This window comes from Convolutriloba macropyga, chromosome 15, assembly GCF_964194025.1.
Source record: "Convolutriloba macropyga chromosome 15, txConMacr16.3, whole genome shotgun sequence".
NCBI classification, from domain to species: domain Eukaryota; kingdom Metazoa; phylum Xenacoelomorpha; order Acoela; family Convolutidae; genus Convolutriloba; species Convolutriloba macropyga.
The window spans coordinates 14,751,987-14,778,728 of NC_134482.1; the positions used below are offsets into that span (position 1 = coordinate 14,751,987).

Below are 26,742 nucleotides of genomic sequence, written 5' to 3' on the forward strand. Positions count from 1 at the left end.
AAACAACTCGAAGAGTCGTTTCGGCCTAGAAAACTATTTTTCAATTATCAGGTACCTACAAAAGCCACCGATAAAACTTTAAAAGAGTAAAAAAGGGGAGTAATTATCCCAAAAAAACCAACTGAAAATAAAAAAAAGAAAAATTTATTACTTCTTTATATAATACCAAAATACCTAACAAGAAATCATTTTTCTATTCAATCGAAAACATCAAAATTCTCACACAACAATTGGCGAGCTAAGCCAGGTTCGCAAAAATTTCTAGAAAAATTGAAAAACTGCAAGAAATTGTCAGAAAAATTATCTATTTTCCGTCTTATTCTAAAAAAAACATTCTTTTATGCCTTAAAAACTGTAAAAATTTGGCACACGAAAGCATTGGGCAATAGCTGCCGTTGAGATTCTCAATCAATGCGATAAACAAAACAACGGCCAGAGAACCGCTAAAATGGCTGAGAAAATCAAAACAACAATAAAACGGATTAGATAAAAAAAATGTAAAACGTAGCTGCCAGATTGCCAGAAAATAGCCGCAATAGATTCGAAGATCGGCAGTCTAAAAAAAACAGTAAAAAAGACACGACCAAAAAAATTCGTCTTTTCAAGAAGGCTGATATGTTATATTTTGATTGAAAATCTATATTAAGTTATTGCTGCCTCCATTAGCTGATCTCAAATAACCTTCATTTAGAGTGACACACACCGATTTGACCTTATCTCTTTGAATTAAAGTAAAAAAAAGTCAATTTCAAAGTGAGGAAGTCATTTTTGAGAGTGAGGTAACTCAAGTGTGACCAAAAATTTAATCACACGCCTGAACAAAGAAACTCGCTTCACTAAGAGCGAAAAATGACGTCACACATGCAATTCAGTTAAAATTGCATGAACGAATGAACAAAAAGTGGCTGTGACGTCATATGGTCGTAACAAAAATCATGACGACGAAATAAAAAAAAACCAAGAGAAGGCCAATAATAGCCCCAGCTATCGCTGTGCGGCTATTAAACACTATTCGATCATGCATAAAATTATTATGATAGCATATTCAAGCCACTAGAGCAAAAAAATCAGTTAAAATGAAACATAATTTTCACACCTCAATCTTTCTCAATCTTCCGAAAACAGCGGTCTGCACAAAAAACCATTCTTTTCACTCCACTCTAAATTTTGTTCAACTACTCCTAAATTTGTCACGCGATTAATTTTCTGCTTCAAAATTCACTCCCATAAAATTGATTTAAAAACAGCGCCCCAATACCAGTTATTTCGTGATAAGGCAGCGCCCCAATACCATTCAAATTCTTTAATTGTAAAAAGGAGAGCACCTTAACAAACATAACCGACTAAACGTCGGAAGAATTGCTCTTGAACGACTAGTGGGAGCTCTAATCAATTGCAGCCTGCTTCAGTCGGGGGGGGGGGGGGGGGGAGCTTAAATGGGACTAAGAAGTTCTATAGTGGGCTTCAAATAACCACATTAGAGGTTAACATATACCACTATTAAGGTTTAAAGTAAAAAATGACACCAGTTTCGGCGCACTTTTCATTTGACTTTTAGTATTAAATTGCCGCCAATTGAGTTCAGCTGCTTGAAATTGTGATTGAGAGAGAATTTTAGATCACGCGAAATCCAAAAAGTCAAGGGCGTAAAAGTCACTCGAAAAGTCAAAATTGTCAAGCGAAAATTTTGCATAAAAAAAGACACACACGTTTACAATAATTGCTACGAACTACGTTCAAGAGCAATTAATAGCCATTGAGAGGCTGACGGCGGCTATTCACAAATAAAATTTGTTTGCAATCATTTAAGGAGAGAAATTGACCAACAAATGGCTAAGGCTAACTAATCCACAGATAAATTGAAAAACCAACAAGTACACAAAAACTTTTTATTTTTCTATTTTTCTTTTGAGTTCATCGCAATTTCCTCAACGTAAACTTTCAAATACTCATGAATCTTTTCACTCAAATCAACACAATTTTCACTCTCAATAGAAAAACATCCACAACTGAAAAACTGTTCGTCGCCTTTCGAAAACTGTTCACAACTTTTGGCAAGGCTGAAGTTGCAAATGTGTGACTTGGTTGATTGTTCAGGCATCGATTTCGGGGAAAAACGGGAGAAGCACGCTTCAATTAACGACACGTGATCAAGGAATCCACGAAGAGATATCGAAAGACCCTTCGGATCCGGTGCTGAAAATTTTCCAGAAAAAGTGCAGCCATTCGAAGTCAATTCGCGATAACAACCAACTCGTGGTTCAATGTCGGGCGTGAGAGTATTAAGAGCAATTTCAGCAGCATCATTATTGGCAAATGTGATATGTAAAGTAGCCATCCAATCCTGATCGACTAACTTTGGGATAATTCGGACATCGTCATTTTCCTCGGCCTCTGATTGGTCAAGATTTTGAACGGATTGAGGTTCCATTTCAACACAAACTATGTCTGAAAAGTGACATTTTACGATTAGATGTAACTTAAATACAAAAGGGAGAAAACGATATTTGGTAGCATTTGTAAGCAGGCATTTGAAAGACAATCTTGTTAATTTCATATGTAGAGGGAGAAATATGACAACCCTCCGAGCCTGTTACATCTTAAGTCTAACAATCAGTCCCTATTAGTCAATTTCCTAAAAAAAATGGGTACAATGAAATTTACAAGCCATCAGATCAAATAGACAAATAAACACGCATTCATTTTGCGTACATAATGACATCAACAAAAACGATCACCGAGGTCAATTTTCTGGTGGTTTTGAAGTTTGCGGTTCGTCTTTGACAATTACATCTTTCTTGGACGAATTTGTACTTGATGAATCTTCCTTCTCGGAAGGTGAATCTAATAGAATTGTAACAGGACCATCATTAACAATATTGACGCTCATCATGGCTCCAAACACACCAGTTTGAAGTTTATCTCCACTGTAAGAATTCTTCAAGATGTCAAGGAAGTCTTCATACAATTTCTTTGAATCTTCGCCTTTCATACTTAAATGGAAGTCAGGTTTCGCACCTAAACAGACAAAACACAATAAAAATGGAAAACTAAATAGAAAAAATTGACAGTGAATCAATTTTCTTTATAGTTTAGCCGAACATTCAGTTCTATTAAAACGTTCAAAATTGTTAACATTTCAAAGACTGAATCGAGTTTGAACAAACCTGCTTAGTAATGTTTCTGTCGCAATTTTGCATCTGAGCAACTCCTTCAGCTCGTTTGAGGAAACAAATTTTTTCCAGAATTCCTTACTAATAATTTAAACAGTAAACAAGGAGGCGCGTTGATGGGCGTTTGCACACGATGTTCCGACCCGCGCTCACCTACATTTTTTTACTTAACTGTCTTTTGACTTACTTTTTTGACATAATTCAAAATAGATGTTTGAGATTTACAAAATCGTTACAAAACCAAGATGATAATTAAATAATGCCATGCCTCATTACAACAAGTTCTGCCACTAGAAAGTCTACAAGGAAAAAACAACAACAACAAAAAGCAACAAAAACAAAATTTCACGGCAAAAACTCAATATCTTAATTTAAAGTCACCTCGTAACAACGTCAAATTACAATCAAACAAAATCCTAGCTACACAAATTTATTTTTCCCAACTACACATCAGATGGGCTTAATGAGACTAGATAACAAGTCGACAAAAAGAAGAAATAATGAGGCGAAACTCAAAAAGCAACATTTTTAAAACCAAATAACATCAAAAGCCTTAAAAAATAATCAGCTTTTAACGAAATAATTCTTGTTAAATTTACTAAAAAGTCATAATGAAACCAATAGCTCCTGTCTCTGCTTAGTCTGAACCATAGGAACGGACTAAAGATGAAACAAAAGTCAAAAGGTTACGAACAAAAAATTACAAACATTGCGAAAACATAAATTAGTCAAGCCACTAAAATCATTAGCTATTATCAGAATATTATGTATTTTTATTTCAATTTCTATTTATTCTAATTGAGCTAACATTATACGAAATGAATTAATAAGTTCAATTGCGCCATATTTGAAAATCATTGAACTCACATAAGTTTCATAAAAACGCATATTGGCCAAAAAACAAAACATCAGTTTGGTCATAATATCAGTAAACATGTTAATTCTTGAAATAGAAGGAATTTTAAAAACACAACACTCACAAAATTTTTATAAAAACGCATATTGTCCAAACAACAAAACATCAGTTACATCATAATATCAGTAAACAAGTTAATTTTTAAAATACAAAGATTTTTATGGGACCTCTCAAGGATGAGATTAAGTTACAAGTTGACGAAAAGAACAAAAATTGAAAAACTGAAAAATCTTCAAAATTCTTAAAAATGTATAATATCATAAACTCTCACACTATTTGCAGCAACCTGGCTGCTTCGGGTAACATCATTCATTCAGTCCTCGTACACAAGCTAATGGGACCAGTCAGCTTTTTATTGCTACCTAAAGAATGAAGAAAGCAAAAAACAGCAAATTCAAAAAAAAAACGAGCGAGACAAGTGTCGAAGCAATTAAAAATTGATTTTTTCGGCAGAAATTTTTTTACTTTTAAAAAATTTCTTAACAGCAATGGGATTCTTTTTTTAACAATTTGACTCCAAAAGATCAACAAACATGTACAAATGCATTAAAACCACGAATTGTTTGAGAAAACCCGAAGAAACAAAGCCATGAAATTCAATAGCTTTCAACGGAAGCTAATAAAAACGCTAAGTTATGCCTAATTGAGACAACAAGGATGTTCGTCATTATTAAGTCATTAATAAGACATTACAATAAGTCATATATAATGAAAACAACAAGAAATACAGGCAAAATCCTAAAATTAGGTAAAAAAGGCAAGAAGAAAGTGTCGAAACCATTTAAACCATCAGTTTTTTCCCTATAAACGCTTAACGATGATCCGCTGAACGTCACCTCTAGGTGAATGCAATTATCAATATTAGGATAATGTGTCAAGAATCCAAAAGAAAATAAAATTACAAAAAAAAAACGTCCAAAAACTAAAAAAAATGAAAACTCGTGCATCGAAGTCATAACACCAATAGTTAGATAAAAAAAACGCTAAAAAGATTGACTTTGTCAGAAATAGAAAAAAGAGGGTCCAATCATTACATTAAGATCGGTTAATTTTCAAAAAATCTTTTGAAAAATTATTTTTAAAGTCTTAACAGCCATTAAATTCAATAGCTTTCAACAGAAATCACTAATACACTCAATTGCAAAAATGTGCCTCGATTTGCGGACAGGGTTATTGTCATGAAGAGGTAATCAGTAAGACGTCACAATAAGTCTTATGACTATGGAAACAACAACAAATAACGGCAAAAACCAAAAATTCAGTAGAGAAGTGCGAGAAGAAAGTGTCGAAGCCATTTATTCCAAAAGTTTTTTCTGAAAACATTTTCCATCATTCAGGTAAGATCTTCTCCAAGCCAATGGGAGACATAGATATCAGGAAGATGTGATAAGATTTCAAGAGGCACCAATAACAAGAAAATATCCAAAAGTTTTTTAAAATTTTTTTGAAAACTTGTCGCATTGATGTCATAAAACAAATTATTAGAAGATAAAACTGCTAACCTGATTAATTTTTATTGAAGTAGAAAAATATGGGGCCCTGTCTACTGAGACTGACTCACAATTCACAAATAAGTTAATGATTGCTTAATGTTAAAAAAAACTTCCCGAAAAATCATTTTTAAAGGCTTAACAGCCATTAACTGTCCACTGGAAGCTCCAGATAGGTTCACTTAATGCTTATTACGAATCCGGTTGTACTTTCAATCAACGAGACAATGGCAAAGGACTCCAAAAAATTAGTTAATGATTGGTTAATGTTGAAAAACTTTCGAAAAATCATTTTTAAAGGCTTAACAGCCATTAGCTGTCCACTGGAAGCTCTAGATAGGTTCACTTAATGCTTATTACGAATCCGATTGTACTTTCAATCAACGAAACAATGGCATAAGACTCCAAAAAATTAGTTTAACCTGAAAAAGAAAATCAAAATTCGATTTAAAATTACGATAACTCAGAGTCGAAGCCACAAAAAAAAACGAGAAATTACTTGAAAAGAGATTTTTGGTCATTGGGCTTCATTTGACTGTAAATCAGTTTTTTCATTAACTGATCTTAGCTATGAAAAGTGACTAGTCGCTAGGTGACCCAAGAAAACAACAAAAAATAAACATAGCTCGCAGATTGCCAGAAAATAGCCGCAATTGCTTCGTAGATCGGCAGTTCCAAAAAACAGTAAAAGACAGACCAAAAAAATTCGTCTTTTCAAGAAGGCTGATATGTTATATTTTGATTAAAAATCAGTATACATTTTTGCTGCCTCTATTAGCTGCTCTCAAATAACCTTCATTTAGAGTGACACACACCCATTTGACCTTATCTCTTTGAATTAAAGTAAATAAAAGTCAATTTAAAAGTGAGGAAGTCATTTATGAGAGTGAGGTAAGTCAAGTGTGACCAAAAAATTAAGCACGCGCATGAAAAAAAAACCCGCTCCACTAAGAGCGAAAAATGACGTCACACATGCAATTCAGTTGAAATTGCAGGAAGGAATGAACAAAAAGTGGCTGTGACGTCATATGGTCGTAACAAAAATCATGACGACGAAATAAAAAAAAGAGAAGGCAAATAATAGCCCCAGCTATCGCTGTGCGGCTATTAAAAAGTTTTCTAAAAAAGAGCTCTGAATTAGAATTCAAATTTTTTTGATAGTACACTTCTCTAAGAGACTAGAACTATTGTTTTTTATCACCTTTCGTCTATTAGGAACTCCAAATTATTTCATTTTGTGGCCTGAAATGTAATTTTGAATAAATATTTTAATTTAAAAAATATCTTAATTTGAAGAAAAATTACACTAAAATTTAACAATCATGCCAAATATCCCGTGTTCACACAAAACTTCAATCCTCGATAACTAAAAAAAAAAACGAAATTCAAAAAAATCTTTTTAATTTCGAATTCTACGCTGGACTAGCTTTAATAATACCACTCACATTTGTCTACAATGAATATATCGATCGGCCTAAATTGTCCATTTGAGTATATAGTTCCTATGGCGTCGGAACAATCAGACCAGTCGTGCATTTGTTTAAACTTGTCAACGTGTCAGTACCTGTCAAAGTTTTAAACATATCATTTTTTAAGCTTTTGAATAATAGTTTTATTTCAGTATGCAAATTGAGTTAAAACAGCCGCGATTAACTCTTTTGCCATCAAACCAATTGGCGTCAAAGAAAAAAGTAAAAGCGCTAATTTTTCCTTAAAAAATTGTTTTAAAATTTTATTTCTAACAGTCCAAATTTCAGAGCAGTTATCGCTTGATTCAATAACTTTGCTGAATCGGTTTTTGACCAAAGGCTCATCAGCGTAGAACTAACACCGATTAGCAATTTTTCCATCAATCCACAAAGGCCCAGTAGCCTGGCTTTATCAGTTCATCTCATCTCTATTGACTTAGCTTTTCAACCTCGACCGCATTCACATACTGCGGAAGTTTGTTAATCGAAATATGAATTCCATTGTGTCGAAACAGTGAAAGATGTCAGAAATCAAACGTGAAATGTCAAAAAATGTAGGTGAAGATATCGATCCAACATCAGGTTGACATGACTGTTAATATCGAATACAAGATGCTTCAGCCTTAATATTACAGCTACTTTCTTTAACTTATATAGCTGACCTCAATTCAGTAGTCAAACATACCCGGCAGATTGCCGGAAAATAGCCGCCGTTGATTCCAATAAGCATGATTGGGATTGAACGAATAGAATATATTAAAAAAAAAGATTTTTGTACAAAAATATTTTTTAAGTCCGATTTATTTTGATGGCATTTCGTAGTTGAACATACTTCTGTTTCTTAGAGAGAGGCTACAGGGGCTACTAAAAAAGTTTGACGAAGTAAAAAAACATAGCAGGACAAGTCCTGACGTGATATTCAAAGAATTTTCATTGACTAAACAGAAAAACCAGACCTAGAATGGACTAAGAGTGAATTGAGAAAACCATTTTTAAAAAATTCTGATAAAAAATAAGAAAAAAAAACAGAAAATCAATGTGAAAATGCCGCATGTGAACAAAAAAACAACTAACGAGAAATGAAAATTTAATGTACACAAAAAAACTAGGCCTAGAATGAGCTTTGAATGGATTGGGAAAACCATTTAGAAAAAAATCCGATCCAAAAAATCGAAAAAACAGTAATAATCAGAGTGAAATTGCCGCATGTGAACAAAAAACCACTACTGAGAAACCGAATTTTTGTTCAAACACCATTTTCTCACTCTACTTTAAAATTAGAGCGAAAAAAATTCACGCCGCAAAACCACTCGCTTTTTCGCTCCATTTCCTGTTTCGGCGTGACCAAAATCACTACTCCAATTTGACTTCAAAAATCATGAAAATGTGTGAACAGATCTTAAAAAAAAACATAGCCGGAAGAATTCCGGAAACGACTCGAAGGAAAAAACGAACGCCCCTAACAAACATAAAACTTATTCTACTGATTGACCACAATAACTAACATAATGCTTATCCTACTGAATAACACTTGTCACTTTTAAACAAAAAAAAAGAAAAAGAACAATGAAAAAATAACTGACCAGAAAAGACGATAAAGCACGTGATAAAAACTTTACATTGAGTTGCAAGTTTAAAAACAACTTTTGGCGAAAACCCGTGAAATAGGTTTACTTTAATTTTGTTGAATCACTGCTATTTGAGACAAAAGCCAAACACAAATTTCAAGTAGAATAAACGAAGGTAAAAGAAAGGAAATGAAAAACAAAACCAAAAATGTTTTCTGTAAAAAAAACAAAAAAAAAATTGGCCACAAATAATGAATCAAATACCATTATGCTGAAATCAAATCATTATTTCAAAAAACTTTTAATACTACATCTGGTCAAGTGTCCATCAATCCAAATCATTGTTTATTTATGAGTAAAAACGAAGAACGAAAAAAATAGAAATAAAGTTAGTGTTTAAGAAAAGTTAGTGATATTTGTCATTGAAAAGTGCACTAAATATATTTCAACAAAACCTCTAGAAAAGCTCCTATCAAAAGCTAGACCACTAAAAACTAGCAAAAAGCAGACAATCAGAAGAACTCAGCAAAAATTCCAAAAAAAACACGAAAATTTGCGGAACTCTGCAAAAAAAGTTACTCAATTATCTTTAAGAAAAGGATTCAAAATTGAAATCACAATCATCAACATGCATCAAGGACAACTAATTTGGACTATAGGCATCCCCAAATGCTATAAAAAAAATTGAAGAACACGAAGGGCATTTAAAAAAAAGTGAAAAAAAAATCATAGAAAAAATTGAGCTTTTTTTTTTAATTTCACGGGAGCACATAGACCCAAAAAACGTTAATTGGAGCGAATTAGTACTGGAAGACTTCGAAAACAATAGGAAAGTCAAATAGGCTGAATAATTTTTCTAAGTTTAGAAAAAAAAACGAAAAACAGCAAAAAATTAAGAAAAATAATTCAAAATTTTTCAGTTTATTGTCATTTTTCTAAACAAAAAATCGTTTCAAACCTAAGAGAATGTAATCACTTGGTATCTAAAAACTCAGTTACTAACATGCGTCTATTCAAAGCCATTACAAAGCATTATAACAAAACAAAACGCAAAAAATTGCTAAAATTCGCCTAAAATTCAGCAAAATAGCTGAAAAACCAGCAAAATGGTATAAAAATCTTATTAATGACCAAAAACTTGCGAACCATTATTAAAACAACCCTAAGCATCACACAATATCATAATCAGACCTCTAAACGAAAAAAATAACAAAAAAAACGGTTTTAAAAAGCCGCATGTGAACAAAAAATTTCGCTCGCTTAGAGAAAATTTTTTCACACATCAATTTATCGCTCTCTCAAAAACAGCGGTATGAACAAAAACCACTCTCTTTTCGCTCCACTCTTCAATTTTGTTCAGCACAAAAACCACTCCAAATTTTTTCACGCGTTTCATTTCCCGCTTTAAAAATCACTCCAATAAAATTGATTAAAAAAAAACATAGCAGGACAAGTCCTGACGTACAATTCAAAGAATTTTCATTGACTAAACAGAAAACTAGACCTAGAACGGACTATGAATCGATTGGGAAAACCATTTAGAAAAAAGTCCGATCCAAAAAATCAAAAAAACAGAAATAATCAAAGTGAAATTGCCGCATGTGAACAAAAAACCACTATCGATAAAGCGAACTTTTGTTCAAACACCGTTTTCTCACTCTACTTTAAAATTAGAGCGAAAAAATTTCACGCCGCAAAACCACTCGCTTTTTCGCTCCATTTCCTGTTTCGGCGTGACCAAAACCACTACTCCAATTTGACTTCAAAAATCATGAAAATGTGTGAACAGATCTTAAAAAAAAAAAGACAGCGCCCCAATACAATTCAAATTCTTTGAATTGTAAAAAGGACTTCTCCAATACTCCTCTTCGAGTCGTAAAAAAAGACAGCGCCCCAATACAATTCAAATTCTTTGAATTGTAAAAAAATACGAGCGCAATAATAGCCGGCTGAGAACATGAGGGCGTTCGAACCAAAACCTAACAAATCTTCCGTTTTTTTTTACTTAATTGCCGATAGTTTTTGATTAAAAAAAATACAACTACCTTTATTCAGTCTAGCATGTAGTGTAAATTGTGACACGCACAGCAATTCATAATTGCAATCTTTCACCGACTTCCTCCAATGATTGCCCTCTGAATCCTCAAACAGTTTCAGAGACAGCAGTTTCTTGGCCAGAAACTGGGCATCTGATATAGTGTCCGTCCTACTGATCCCAATCAGAACACAAAGTCCATTTTTGATGGATCCGACAATCTCTCCAGCCACAGTTACAGAAGCGCTTGTCACTTTTTGGATCACCAGTTTCATGATAGTGCTTCGAAAAGTTAACTTGATCACTCCATGCAAAGATCAAGCAAAAGATAACCAACGTTTCATCTAAAAAGGACATGGCCAAAAAATAATTTAACGTTCCTGTCTGCAGAATTTCAAATTGAGCTTCTGTTTACAGATGACTACTAATTTGCTCATTGATATTGTAACTCATTAAAACTGAATATTGTTCAAATGTCAACCTTTTTATGATGTAGACTCTCAAACAGTGGTGAAACAGGAGCCATTATACATAACACTGCTTCTTTCAGAAGCCTGAGACAGTAAAAGAAAGTTTGCTTCCTTTAGGAAAAAAATTCACTTGGAACAAATTCAAGAAACGCAATTTTCAATTTTCTCAACAGCCATTTGAGGCTGATCTTTATAATTCATAAAATGAGATTGCAACATAGCAGGTGAAACGGCCGATTCCGCTAACTGTTTGAATTTTTCAGTGAATTCCCTTCGGGTTTTCGAATCTGTTTCTGGGTAAAAATTGGCAAATAGTGCTTCCGCTTGACTGGAGTCGAGGTAACCGATGTGAACACTTTTGTCAACCCGTCCGGGACGTACCAGAGCTGGATCAAGGAGTTGTGGGTAGTTGGTTGTCATGAATACCAATCTAAAGATATTATGTTATTTAAATTTCACTAGATTTAGTCAATCCAGTCTCAAACCCTAGATGAAAATCAAACAAATGGAAAGCTGCTACAGAATATTTGTCCCTGTTTACCCTACGCCATGATCAAAATGCCTAATTTCCTTAAATTGAGACGGGCCTACTCGCGACTGTTTTCTTCAGTGTAAACTGGAGTCAATTTTATTTGAGTTTTCCGTTCTCGAAACTAGCGGCACAACCGATTCCAAAGAAAACATGGCAACGAAAATCTTGCATTTTTCATTCATTAATATTTACAACCGATTAAATGTCTATTATTGACTATTGTTATAACATTAATAATAACTTTCGTCTTGGCAACTGACCTTCCAATTCCACTTCCTACTCCATCCAAAGCATTCAGAAGACCAGACAGGGACAGATGACCAGGTGAATAATTGGCCTTAGGATCTTCCGGGTCTCGTTTTTGAAACACACAGTCAATGTCTTCGAGCAGAACTATGGAATCGTGCGGTGTGTGTACTAATAAGTGCCTAAATAGATGAATTCGTTGTATTTGGGTTCGCACTTTCTCATGATAAGCAGTTTCTAGTAATTAGTCTAGTTATTAATGCTGCTTGAATGCCTAGTTATTAGTCGCTGCGCTTGGATTTTTAACTAAAAAACCGGAAAATGAGTAAAATATTTCAATACTGTTTCTAAACAGCCAGCAGATTACCGGAAACGTGCCGCCATTGACTTCTTTGACTTGAACTGAGATTGAAACAGGCTAATACAAGAAACATAACTGACTGGCGTCCGACGAAGCGCTCTCAAACGACCGGCTGGCTTCACTAATAGCCAGCTGGTGCTTAGGGATGCTAGCATTTGGTGTGGGGTTGAGCCTAGTGGGGGAGCCAAAAAATCGCATGAAAAACCATAGGACTAATATAATAGCTACAAAATTGTTTTGAGAGCAATTAAAAAAATCAAACATAAACCGACTAATGTCGGAAGAATTGCTCTCGAACGACAAGCGGATAGAAAATTATTCAACCACGCCGGGATTAGAACCATTGGCCTCCAGCTTCCTAAACAAACGCACTGCCCACTGGGCCACCAAACACCTGTTTTCCATTTGCTGCAACCAATTTATAAAAGCAACAAGCTTTACTTCGGATGGAGAGCACTAGAGATCACTCAAAAATGAAGAACGAAAGCGCGAAAAAGTCACTTGAGAAGACAAAGAATATTCTAGATGAAAAGCGCAAAAGGGTCAAGCAAAAAATTTGCATAGAAAAGACCAACACGTTTACAATAATTGCTATGAACTTGGAGCAAGAGCAATTAAAAGGAAAGTATGATATAAAAACTTTAAAAAGCTCATATTTTGTTCACGTTCTGGTTGCATAGATATTTGCGTTGAATTCAAGTTCCAAACTGAATACTACTACGCCTAGTACTAGAAGCAAATTCTCCATTGCCGGGATAAACTCTAACGGAATCGTGCGGTGCACGAACCAAAGAGTGCCTAAACAAACGCAATCGTAATATTTGGGTTCAAACTTTCATATGGCAAGCAATTTTAAAAGCCTAGTTATTAGTCGCTGTTTTGAATTTTCCACTAAGTACCGAAAACTGAGTAAACACCTTGAAAGTTTTCACTGAGCGGCGAGACTGAGAGCAACCCTGAAGCGAGTGACTTGCGTAAAACAACAAAAAGTAGATGAAAAGCAACTTTTTTGGAAAGAAAAACAGGAGACTAAAATACATTTAATCGAATTGTCACTGAGATTTCAAACAAAATCGAGGCCCTCAACCACAACGGATCTGACTTTAAAAACTGCTCAAAGAAGAACATCCAAAATCTCGCAAAAAATAGATTGTCGAACTTGAACAAAACATTTGAAAAGATTGAGGCGAGAAGGGTGGTTCTCTTCAGCAGTGGAAGTACGTACCTACGACGAATTCCGACACAAAACTAAACAGTTTTTCCTGAGCAGTATCAGTGAAACACATACCTAGAAAATAGCACGGCTCTTAGAGAACTGCCCAGAGACTTGCTGCCCTCGGGTTTTACGAGTTCATCCGGTTTTTCAGGATGAAAAGTCGCCGAAATTTTCCATCCGACGAAAAACGGTCTGATACCAACTAAATACATTTCGAATTAAAATCCACTTATCGGAGGATGTCCTCGAGATGTTTAGTCCTCAGGATATTTTTTATAGAAGTATTATGCGACTTAGAACACTTTATTCTAGAAACATCTACAATAATAAGTGGCATAACGAGAAAAAAAGAAGTTGCAATAAAAACAGAAATATAACTTACACCATAATTAATTAGACTATATTACTGCCTACTTGACAGCGTTCAAGGAAAGCGAATTCGTACAAATTTGAATGTAAGCAAAGATTACAACCTATGTTTATTCATATGTACTTAATTAGCCCTGTGAACTACTCTTATGCCCACGACTTTGAGCCACAAGAAGACGTAAGTGATATTCTAACGAGTATAAAAGTCAAATCTCCATACAGATATTTGCATAAAAAACTATAGCGAGAAAACTACGACAAAAACAAATATTTGAAAAAAGGGTTTACAAATTCGTAAGTGCTGTTCACAGCCGTTCGTAGAGCACTTATTGAAGCGTGTACAACCATGTCACCAAGGAGACATCTTTTTCAGGCCTTCTTTGTTTAGTAACAGTGGCAAGAAAAGAGTGGCCGGAAAGGTAGTCTAATCTTATAGCATAGTTTCGCTACAGTTTCACATATTCGTAGTATTCATCAGGCGCTAACATATATTTCAACTGTTATCAGTAAGTAATGCAACTGTTATCGCAACGGGAGTTGATTTAAAATATTAACACAGGGTGTTATCGCTCTCTTGAATTTCATAACAACGCCTCGGTCTTTGTTAACTTCTCGATGGCGATAAAAACCGTGTGGTAATATTCATGAAATATTATTATTCTTGAAGGCAATTTATGGAGAAAAATAAAACTAACTGCAATCTGTCGTCAGTGAACATCTGTTGACCCAAATTGAGAATGCATATTGAGTAGTCAATTGCTCCAGCTAATGAAAAAATGAAGCTGCTCTTTCCACAACCGGGTGGTCCATGTAAAAGGTAGCCTCGCCTGAAAAATAAAACTTAAAAACTACGGCCAAATTTAGTATTTAACTCTACAAACGCAGAAAAAACACTGATCAAAATTAGCAAATATCAAAGTCAAAGTGAACAAAAAATTACAGGCGAGAACGCAATGTTTCAAGTATTGCCGGCAAATTACCGGAAAATGACCAGCTTGACGCAAATTAGAATTCAAACAGATAAAATTGACCGAATTTTTCTAAGTTTCAAAAATATTTGTTTTATTTGATGTGCAAATTCTGCATATTCGGTTAGATTCTAAAATTACACTTAATTTAGCTTCTAAACTGAACGCTGTCAAGCATAATACTAACGCAAGCTGGCAATCTTCTTAGCGAACTTTGATAACCTAATGTACTATGACTTAATGACCGGGCTTTATATGCTTATCCTGTTTCTTTTGATTTTGCTCTTTTGACATTGACCGTATTCCCTATATTGCGTAATTCAATTCACGCAAGAATTTAAATTCCATTCAGTTGAAGCAGTGAGTAAGGTAAGTCAGATATCAAGTATGTCGGAAGAATTGCTCTCGAATGACAAGCGAGGCAATTTAATTCAGGGGCTGTAGCCCAGATAAATTCATGGTTGCAAAAATAAACGACCACGCCATTGAGATTCGAACCATTGATCTCCCGCTCCTCACCAAAAGCATTGCCCACTCGGCTATCCGGCCCTTCTTGTTCCTCTGCTGCAATCTATTTTATTTTGACAAGCTTTTCGGAGTGAGAGCAAAAGAGATCACTCAAAAATGAAGAAAGCGTGGAAAAGTCAATTGAGAAGGCAAAGAATGTTCTAGAAGAAAAGCGCAAAATGGTCAAGCAAAAAATTTGCATAAAAAAGACCACGTTTAAAATAATCGCTACAAAATTCGTTCGAGAGCAAATAAAAATCGTGACTTATGTAAAACGAAAAACGTGACCAAACGGTAAAGTGAATAAACATAGCTGGCATGAAAACAGCCACAATAGCTTCGTAGATCTGCAGTCTCAAAAAATTTCTCTTTTCATTGAAGGCTGATATGTTATATTTTGATTAAAAATGAGTATAAGTTTTTGCTCTCTAATAGCCTTCATTTACAGTGACGCACACCCATTTGACCTTGAATTCTCTTTGAATTAAAGTAAATAAAAGTCAATTTCAAAGTTAGGAAGTCATTTTTGTGAGTGAGGTAAGTCAAGTGTGACCAAAAATTTAATCACGCAAATGAACAAAAAAAACTCGCTCCACTAAGAGCGAAAAATGACGTCACGCACGCACTTCAGTTGAAATTGCATGAACGAATGAACAAAAAGCAGATTTGAAGTGGTTGTGACGTCATATGGTCGTATCAAAAATCGCGACGAAAAAAAAAACAAAAGAAGGCCAAAAATAGCCCCCCCTATTAAAAAACAAAGGAGAGCGCCTAAAAAATAGCTATTAATCACACACCGTTTTTTCACTCTCCTTTGACATTGGAGTTAAAGAAAATTTCGCCGCATTCACTCGCTTTTTCGCTCTAGTTGCTGTTTTAGCGTAAAAAATTCTCCGGACTGATTTTGAAAACCACGAAGTGAGAAGAGATAGCCGGAAGAACTCAACATCTTTGCCGTCCTGATGTACCTCCTACTTGATTACACTAACCATTTTGAAACAATAGGCAACTTTACATGAGAAAATTAACTGACAACTGGAAAAGCATCTGATAAGTTAATCCAAGTTGCGACTCCAGAAGTAATGTCTGAAACACTTCAACGCAGAAACACAGGTAAATCGCAACAAATAACAATTGGCAGACAATGTAACAATGTACATAAAGAAAAATCCGAGCAAAGGGACGGTTGATGGCGAGGGTAAAAATATTCTCTATAAACTCAAAAAGTTCTCGAAAAGACACTAAATTACAACCTTCCGACCATTTGTGTGAAAAATTTTAGAGTATATCTGTTAGATCAGTGATTCTCCCAAAATGCACAGAGAAAAATTGAAAACATAAAAGCAAAAAAAAAACCTTTAGAAAATTATAATCGTTTCTAGTGCACTGTCTAGTTTTCAAGTGTCACATCATTGTATCAACTGACAAACTATAGAATTGCTCTTAACTACGATATAATCAAGAAAAACGACAGCAAGAATCATACAATTGGAAGAAACAGGCAATAAAAACAAACAAAAATTGGCAAAAGATTTGCTCAAATTTATTCACTTTTTTCGACAAAAAAAACACTCAAAGCTGAAATTAGTTTAACTGAAAGACAACCAAAAGTGCTAGAACAACCGATTTTATCAATAAAACTCAAATGCTATCAAAAACTGGAGAAGAAAAAAATGCTGAAAACGATTAAAAGAAGGCAAATTGGTAAAAATAGCTGAAAATTGACACCAAGGGTAAAAAATTCGAGTAAGATGGTCAAAAAAGCTTTCGAACGCACTAGTTCCGGTATATATAATTAGGAAAAGCACTTTTGACTGAAAAATTGGAGTTAAAACTATGAACTGCTTTCACGTGATCAAAAAATTCCCCTCGATCAGTGAAACTGTTTTCATATCTCTCTCTCAAATAAAAGAGATGAAAAGCGAAGCATTAATTCTTTTGTCTACTCTTCAGCAATTTGAGTAAAACATTTTGTTTTGTTGCCTAATTGTTGTGATAAACTTATTAAATAGTTTCAGAGAAGGCAAATGAGTGAATCTGCGACAGTGATGAGTGATTCTTTGAACAGTGATACAAATCTGCAACCACCAGCCTTACGTTACATGGATCAAACGCCTATCGGGAAACAAGATCCCAAAAGAAAGCACTGTGAGCTGAGTCCTACTGAAGAGCAAATAGAACTGGTTAATCTTATAAAAGCAACAGTCAAAGAAGCAATTGCTGAATCGATTCCAAATATCGTTGATCAAGTCAAGACGGAAGTAATGAGCTCTATGAAGACACTGCTAAAGAAAGAGATGGAAGATCTAAAGACGAGTATTATGGAACAAGTCTACCGTGAAGTTTGCAATGCGGAAGAAAGATCTCTGTTAAGGTCCCTGTCAGAGGCCGAAGCCCTCGATATGTACAACAGACGCGAGACTGTTCGAATTGTAGGCATCGAAGAGGTCACCGAAAGAAATGCGCAAGGTAAACCATTATCTGAAAAATTGGAAGTGACGATGAAACACGTAGTGTCACTAGCGAATACCATTGGAGCTCCAATTAATGAGTCAGACATTTCCATCGCTCATCGCTTGCCGTCAAACAGAGAACCTAAGCCAATTATTGCCCGCTTTGCCAGAAGAGTTGCCAAAGTATCAATAATGCAAAACAAGAAGGCGACAGTTAATTCTCAAGTGTTAAAAGATGTCAAAGTGTATGAAGACGTTACGAAGCCTAGACTGAATTTTGTTAAGATTATGCAAAAAAGACGCCCGTTTTGAAAGAGTATGGACCAGAGAAGGAACAATTCATGGTATTCGCAAAGATAATCAGAAGTTGTATAAACTTAATGATCCTATCAAGCTGGTTTAGACCTGGGATATAACAGAAATGATGTACTACAATGCTTTCCTAAGTCTGGATATTTTACTTGGGGACCATCTGAAAGTGGAACCTAAATTAACATCTTTATCTGTGCTTAATGTTAACGTTCGCTCTTTGAAATCGCACCTTGAAAAATTGGAAGCAAGAGTTTTAAGTCTTGAGTCTCCACCAGATATTTTGTGTCTAACTGAAACTTGGTTGGCTGCTAACGATGATCCGAAAATGTTTCTTGTGAAAGGATAAAGCCAATATATTGCAAATAATAGGACAATAGGCGGCGGTGTCATGATTCAAGTGATAAATTCAAGTAACCAATTGAATAAGCATCAAGTTGATTTTGATGAAACCGTATTGGGAGAAATTGCTTGCAATAATTACAAGTTTTTCATTGCCGCTGTATACAATAAACCAAAAGCGAATAAACTTGAGTTTGTTGACGCTCTTGATAAATTTCTAAGTGTTAAAAGCTCAAACAAAACTCTCAAAATTTTTGGGGACTTCAACATAAATATTTTGGAAGAAAACCTGCTCACAAAAAGCTGCTCAAGTGTTGTTGATTCAAATGGCTTTGAAATTGGACCAATGGAACCAACACCTGTAACAGTCAACTTCAACATGCCTTGACCATTTTATATTTCAAAATGTATCCAAACGTGAAATATGTGTTCTAAAAATTGAGAAAATTGCCGACCACTATCCAACTATGTTACATTGGTCAATTCAAACATCTTTAAAATCGAAAAAAGTTCCCTGTCGTAATACATCTTTCCTTAAGAATCCTTTGCAAGTTCAGAATTTTCAATTTGTATGAAAAATTAGAAAACAGCGTTGAGCAGACTATATCAAAAAATTCAGTCAATTCTTGCTTTAATTCTTTGACAGATATCTTTGAGGAGGTTCTAAATGTATTTGCGCCATTGAAAACATGCACAAATAAAAACAAGGAAACGCCGCCATGGTATAATAATAAGTTAAAATCCCTTCGCAATAAAAGAAATAAGGCACACAAAAACTGGAAAATGAACCCCTATAATAGCGACTATCTTAAAGTTTATAATGACATGCGCAAAACTTTTCAAAAAGCAGCGGAGACTAATAAGAAACAATTTTACCTCAATAAATTTAAATTGTATGTTGGAAACTCAAGACAGACATATAAATCATTAAATGAGATCGAAGGTGAACATAAAAATGCAAACAGCGTTCCGTATTTAATCTGCCACAAGCAGATGACATTGAGTCATCCCAAATTGATGTAGCTGAGGCCTTCAACGATCATTTCACTAGTACAGCAAAATATGTCATCTGAAATCTGCCATCATCGGAAGAAATTAAAATTTCAAGAGTAGAGAAATCAATGTATCTCTTTCCTGCAACTGAACAAGAGATCCTAGAAGTCATACAAAATCTAGAAACAAAATCCTCTTCGGGTGATGATTATATAAGCAATCTAATGATTAAAACGGCGAGTACAAGTATTGCACCATATTTAACTTGGTTAATAAACAAATCCTTAAATCAAGGTGTTTTCCCCGATAAGTTGAAAAAAAGCAAAGCTAATACCCTTGTTCAAAGAAGGATCTAAAATTGATGTAAATAACTACCGGCCCATTAGTCTGCTAACAAATTGGAGTAAAATATTTGAGAGAGTAATATACAATAGAATGTATCATTTGGAACGTTTTTCGCTTCTATATAACAAACAATTTGGCTTTCGCGCAAAACATAGCACAATTGATGCCCTAGTTGATTTAACAGAAATTGTCAGATCCCGTTCATGTAAAAAAGTAATCGGCTTCTTCTTAGATCTACAGAAAGCCTTTGATACTCTTGATCACTCCATTCTACTCTCCAAACTAGAACGATTAGGCTTCAGAGGTAACTGCTTAGCGTGGCTAATTTCCTATTTAAGTGATAGACATCAGCGAGTTGAAGTCAATGGAGTTTCATCTCAGTGGCGAAAAATTGAGCACGGAGTCCCGCAGGGTTCAATATTAGGCCCTCTTCTTTTTCTGATTTACATTAATATTCTGTCAGCTGCATGCCCAGATATAAAACCTTTGCTCTTCGCCGATGACACTGGCTTAATGGCTGTAGATGATCAAATAGATCACCCAGATAGTAACGTCTTAATGCTTGGTAAATGGCTGAATGCAAACGAGCTCACGTTAAATTTATCTAAAACAATTCAAGTGATTTTGAAACCTAGTGCTTCCAATGATTTCTGCCCATTTAACTCGTGCCCTATTTAAATCAAGCCTCTTTGTGTCAAGTACCTTGGTGTGTATGTTGATAATAAGCTTTCTTTTCGCTCGCATATTGAATATGTTAAAACGAGACTCGGTAAACAACCAAGTATAATATCTAAGCTCAGGCACTTCGTGCCTAAATTTGAACTAATGAATTATTATAAGACCAATGTAGTTCCGATAATTCAATTTGGAATTCTTGTTTTTGGTTGTTGCAGTTATAAAGCCCTGGAACTTATATTTATAATGCAGAAGAAAATTTTAAAATTGATATACTTCAGAAAGAGAAGAGATAGTTGAGATGACATCTTCATGAAAAATGAGTGTTTAACAGTTTATGAACTTCATATATATATATATATATATATATATATATATATATATATATATGAGCTCTTTAAGTTTGTTTTAAGATCCATCTTCAAAATTCACTCAATTAATTGGCTCAATAATTTTTTCTTTTTTCATCACAAAAAGTCACAAATTACGACTTCTGCAAGAACCCTTATTAATCTTCAAATTGAAAGATATTCAATTAGGTATCGTGCCACTAAATTGTATAATCTTCTCCGAATTAATCAAGTTCTTCCAGATGATATGATGGAGTGGACTTTTTCCAAAATAACAAAGTTCTAACATAGTAAAAAAAACTAGCTATATTCTGCAAAACCCAGAACTTGTTAGACATATTTTTAGTTTTTAATTTTGTTGCTTCTTTGTTATTTTCAGTATTCTTGAAAAAATAATACCTTTTTCTCGCTGTGGTGCTGGCTTGACCACTTAGCTTGCTTTGGAAATAATAAAATCTGTTATATTTTCAAAAAGTGTACGTTGCTGGGTGCAATTTTGTGATTTTTGGGTTTTGGGAGACATTATTTGGTGCCAGCTTCCTGCCCCTGAGGAAGCTTCGTACGACCTCTAGAAGCCGAGAAAATGGCATCTTGTCGATTTTTTGGATAAATAGTTTTCAAATTTTTCTACTTCTGATTATTTCGGAGAATTTTAAATGTCGTTTTTAGGCCAGATACGTGATGAGAAAGTCGTGGTTACCGGGCCTTATTTTAGTGAAAATAAAAGTTTATGAATACTTGTATTTTTTTCTTAGTTGATGTCGCATTTGCAGATGTATTTTAATTTTTTTTACTGAATTTTTTTCTTATGTTTAAATGTACCTGGAACAAGTCTTCGAATATGTTTGCCGAGTGTCTGTTTTGCCGTAAGATATAATTATTTTTTTGTTGCGAGATTAAATTTTCGTAAACTTAATTTGTTTATATGCAACGTTAGGATTTTTTTCTTCTGCAGTAAATTGATATATTTAAATTAAATGTCTTTAAATGATCAATATTATTTTCATAATTCTCTTAGGGCAGGTTTTTATGCTGGCCTGACGGCCTCGTTGCCTGTCCCTTCTGGTGCTGGGTTTACTTTTTACTTAATTTAATATTATTGTTTAACATCAGCTCACATCAGATAAATAGATTCTTTTTTTCACGCATCTCAATTCCTGTTTCAAATTGACTACACAACAAAATTGCCGATAAAAACGACGCTCCATCAATACTCTTTGAGTCGTAATAAAAAAGGCACTCTACCGATACTCAAATTCGAGTCGTAAAAAAATAGGGACGTAATAACAGCCAGCAAGATGAGGGCAGCTATTAAAAAAGCAAAAAGATTTGTGCGACGCGCTCACCTGTATGGAATGCCCCTGCTCTGATACCACTCGGGTGAAGAGAGGAAACTTTGCACATCATCCACTATTTCCTCCTTCAATCCGCCTCTAAATGCCACCGATGAAAGTGGACGCTTCAGTCTTGGAGTTCCAAACTCGTGCCACTCAACAGCACGCGGTACATATATCTTCGTGCGGCCTGTAAAACGCACACAACAAATCTAAGTTGACAGTTCTTTTAAGGATAAATTTTCGCTATTTCAGGTGAGAGCGGCTTTCTGAATCTTTTTGGAACTCTAATTCTCACTCAATAATCAGAATATCGTTAGCGTACCAATAATTAATGAGATTGTCTCTATAACTGCATTACTTCATCATCTTTATTACTTGAAAACCAGTTCCAATTACTGATTCATAACAGGTTAAACAAATCCGCCCCAACATTACCAAAAACTTGAAGAAATTCCAAGTGCTTCATTTATGTTGCAAACGCCTCATTACAACAAACAATCAGCGATCATGAATAATACATGTGGGAGTCACATTTATTTGTTTACAAGCTTACACTCTTATGCAGACTCAGATCAGAGCTAACTTCATGAATCACCCTGTCAGCCATTTCATAATAATAATAAAACTTTGCTTCAAATTCTGAGGTTACATATGTGGTGTTGCCCGATTTTAATGATTGAACCCTAAAATGATCAATAGAAAATTAGTCGTCAGCACTTACATGTCAAATTTACCTTCGTGCGTCTTCAAGGCTCTCTCACGTGCTTCATTCAGAATATTCTGGTATAGCCTCGGTCTCCCCGCTATTGTGGTCAGCGTCATACTCTCAAATGGCATTCCAGTTTGGAAATCTCTGGCTTGTGTCTCACGTGTGCGTTCTATCCAGAGTGGCCATCCTTTGAACCAGACTAAGTGAGTTCCAGGTGATGGTCCGAAGAGGAAACTTGTACTGATACGCCCAGAATCGCCCTAAAATTAACCAGTGGAAAATTTCAGTAAAATTAGAACCCGTTTTATCATCTGTAATCTGTTCTGCACCATGCCATTGTTGTTTTTGATATTCAAAAAGTTACGATAAGAAACAACTCTTTCTCGAATGACGAAAACTTAGAACCATACGGGAAAAGAGAAAGCCGATGCAACTACTTAATACGAGTTTTTTTTAATCCTGCTACATTTTTCCTGCTTCCAAATTTCTGCCTGATTTGGGTATTAAGGCCCACCCCACATTCTGAGATAATTAGAGAGCTAAAAAGCATTTAAGATTTCAAACCTCACACATTTTTGCAACAACTCTAATCGAAAACTTTAACAACAACGTCTATGCAATTTTCCAAGTTGATCACGGCATTTTTGTTCAACAAACGAATTGGATTGCCATAAATGTCCAAAATTATTTCACAGTTTTTCTTCAATTTAATTTCGCTTATATTAACAAATTTTCGAAATGGCAAAGTAGGTAGAACAAACAAAACTGGTTGACAAAAATAAACATAAACCAAATAAAGATGGATGAATTAGTCTCAATTGACAAGCGGGGGCGATTTAATTAAGAAGGGGTGTAGCTCAGAAATGTTTTATGGGTGCCGAAAAAAACCAACCTCATGTGGGTTCGAACCCCAGACCTCCAGGCTGCCAATCCAATCCTACACTGGCCCTGTATCTATTTCGTTTAGCAACTAATTTTATTTCAGAAAGAGAGCAATTGAGATCACTCACAAATGCAGAACTCGCGTAAAGTTACGAAAGAAACCAAAGAATCTTCTCAAACAAAAGCGCAAAAACGATCTAACGAAAATTTTGCAAAACATACTTGCAATAGTTGCTTCAAACTTCGCTTTAGAGCATTTAAAAACAAGCTAAATATCTAAAACTCGTGGGCCTCGCCAAATCAACCATCCCATTCTGAGAACAAATCGGCATGCCGATGAAAACTACTCAAGCAATTCATTATCATAAAAATTTTCAATTTCATTCACTTAACTGTATTCACTATTTTGTGTAATTCATTGATCGAATGGATTAAAAAATCATTCAGTTGAAACAGTGAGTGAGGTAGGTCAGAAGTCAAAAGTGAAAGTCGTGACTTATGTAAAACAAAAAAGTGATCAAAAATTAAAGCGAATTAAAAAAAAACATAGCAGGACAAGTCCTGACGTACAATTCAAAGATTTTTCACTGACTAAACAAAAAATTAGACTTAAGAACGGACGAGTGAATTGGGAAAACCATTTCCAAACATAAGATAAGGAAAATAATAAAAAATCAGAAAATCGAAGTCAAAAAGCCGCATGTGAACAAAAAGCCACTACCGAGAAAAGAAAATTTGGTTTAAAAAAATAACTAAGCCTAGAATGAACTAAGAATGGATTGGGAATACCATTTAAAAAAAAGATCCAAAAACTAAAAAAACAGTAAAAATCAAAGTGAAATTGCCGCATGCCAACCAAAAACAACTAGCGAGAAAGCGAATTTTTTATTCAAACACCGTTTTCTCACTCTACTTTAAAATTAGAGTAAAAACATTTTATGCCGCAAAACCACTCTCTCCACTTCCTGTTTCGGCGTGACCAAAATGACAACTCCCATTTTACTTCAAAAATCATGAAAATGTGTGAACAATCTTAAAACAAAACATAACCGAAGAAAACCGGAAACAACTCGAAGAGTCGTCTCTCTGAAAAAAAATACTTTTAAATTAATTGGTACTCACTAAAGAGACTACTTAAATTAAAATAGTAGGTCAAAATTTGAACAATAGCCCATAAAACCCATTGAACTAAAGTAAATTGGAAAAGTCCATTACACCTGTATTTAATACTAGCAAAAATTACTCAGAAAATTGTTTTACGGAAGTGTTAACATCAAACTGCTCAAGCAACAAAGTGAAGCTAGGTCAATTTGTCAATATTTTCTTTTTTTTCGAAGAGAAATTTAGAGACCACAAAAAAAATTTGTTAAGAAATATAACCTCCGTAATTTTTCTCATTAAAAACACTGATTTGTAGCATAAAAACTGTAATCATTTAATAACTAAACAAAAATTAGGCAGTAGTTATCGTCTCAAATCCCAATGAACGCGAAAAAACTAAAAATGGCCAAAAAAATCGTCAAGTCAGAAACTAATCATAAAAGACTTATAAGAAAGATCAATATTCAAGATTCAAGAGCAAAAAACCTTACACTACCAAACTCTATCACTATAAATTGCCCTAGAAAAAAAACTGCCAACCAAAAATTTTAACAGTGAATCTAGCAAAAACCCAGTGATATTTTGTATTTAACATCAAGCTGCAAAAGAAAAACTGAAAAAAAGTCAAAATTATTAGTTCAAATCAATACTTTAAAAACTAATAAAAGCAGGTTAACTAAATCTATAAATCTTAGGCAATTGTTGGAAACATACAATCTACATGTTGGAACAATCAATACACGTTTGTCTGGAGAAAACAGACATTATAAAAAAGATGAGAAAACTAATTCGCAATTTTTGTGAAAAATAAATAAAATCTAATAGGAATTTCTAATCAAAATCCAATTGACAACCATTCAGAACAAAACACGAATTTTTCATTATTAGGCAACAGCGGCTCAAAAAATTCGCATACTCATCTTCCTGTCTCAATAAGAAGTGAAAACAGTTCAAGCTCCGAACACAAACAACAAAAAATCAATAATTGGTCAAAATTTTCTCCCTAATTTCAGTCTTATTACCAAAAAAAAACTTCGAATAAAAATATATTGAAACAAAAATCCCTGACGGTTCAGATGTAGAGTTTTTGAAAAGAGTTTTGATAGTATATAACTACAAGATACAAAAAACTGGAAAACTAGACACAAATCACGAAAACCGGATTAGTTAGTGTACATTTTTATGAAAACAAGAAAATCTCACGTCAAAAAGAGGCATTCAACTGATAAACTATTAAATGGACGTTGCCATATTTACTGAACGGGTAGAAAAAGCCCGCTCAAAGCTCCAAAACTGAAGAAATAGATGGAAAAAATCCAAAAATAGAGAAATACATGCCAACTTTGCGCTTGAAAAGCATTATTAGGACGCGCAAAATTATTGTGGTATCAATTTCAGAGATTTAATTATTCATGCAGCATCGATGTAAACTTATTTCACCAAAAGAAACAATTTACAAAAAATTGGGCCAAATAGACAAAAACACGGCTACGAACTGTCATCTATATGCGTCACTCTCTCAAAAACCCTTTTCAAAGTCATTCAGTGATCGAAGCGCAAGATCAAAAAACTTCTCTCACTGAGAAAACAATATTTCACACGGCAATTTTAATCACTTTAGCTTTAAGGTCAAAACGTCGTTTGAACGAATAGTACTTCCTGTAACAAAAACACAGTCGGAAGAATTCCGGAAGCGTCAAAAAACCGTAATTGCAGCTGAAGCAATTACCTTATGTATTAAACCATTAACTCATTACCTCTCCAGATCTGAGCAACAAATTGGTGAAATTTAAACCACTGTCACACAGAGAAACAAATGCCGCAAAATTTTAGATTATTGAAAACGTTTGGTAACGTTAAAAAGGTCCGAAACATTTAGGATCGTCAAAATACTGATAGGCTGAAGAAGCTGACAGCGCTAGCAAT

The 26,742-nt window shown here is 34.4% G+C and overlaps 2 protein-coding genes across 3 annotated transcripts in view; both read right to left on the minus strand.

Annotated features, from left to right (window-relative positions):
- LOC142354305 (mitochondrial chaperone BCS1-like) overlaps nucleotides 1-26,742 on the minus strand; it is a 144,268-nt gene that overhangs the window by 53,917 nt on the left and 63,609 nt on the right. Inside the window, exons 4-8 of one of the 2 annotated variants that reach the window (XM_075406570.1) lie at nucleotides 22,859-23,093; nucleotides 22,134-22,311; nucleotides 14,541-14,672; nucleotides 11,914-12,081; nucleotides 11,104-11,551 (exon numbers count right to left, since the gene is read on the minus strand). The exons of the other annotated variant lie outside the window; for it this stretch is intronic. Coding sequence (XP_075262685.1) covers nucleotides 11,263-11,551; nucleotides 11,914-12,081; nucleotides 14,541-14,672; nucleotides 22,134-22,311; nucleotides 22,859-23,093 — 1,002 coding nt within the window. The 3' untranslated portion in view covers nucleotides 11,104-11,262. Of the gene's footprint in view, nucleotides 1-11,103; nucleotides 11,552-11,913; nucleotides 12,082-14,540; nucleotides 14,673-22,133; nucleotides 22,312-22,858; nucleotides 23,094-26,742 lie in introns of those variants that run through there. 2 annotated transcript variants of the gene reach the window in all.
- On the minus strand, nucleotides 1,876-11,060 carry LOC142354306 (uncharacterized). Its single transcript, XM_075406571.1, has 2 exons — nucleotides 10,662-11,060; nucleotides 1,876-3,018 (listed from the first exon to the last, which is right to left on the minus strand). The coding sequence occupies exons 1-2, from the start codon at nucleotides 10,924-10,926 to the stop codon at nucleotides 2,744-2,746; spliced, it is 540 nt and encodes a 179-aa protein (XP_075262686.1). The 5' UTR covers nucleotides 10,927-11,060; the 3' UTR covers nucleotides 1,876-2,743.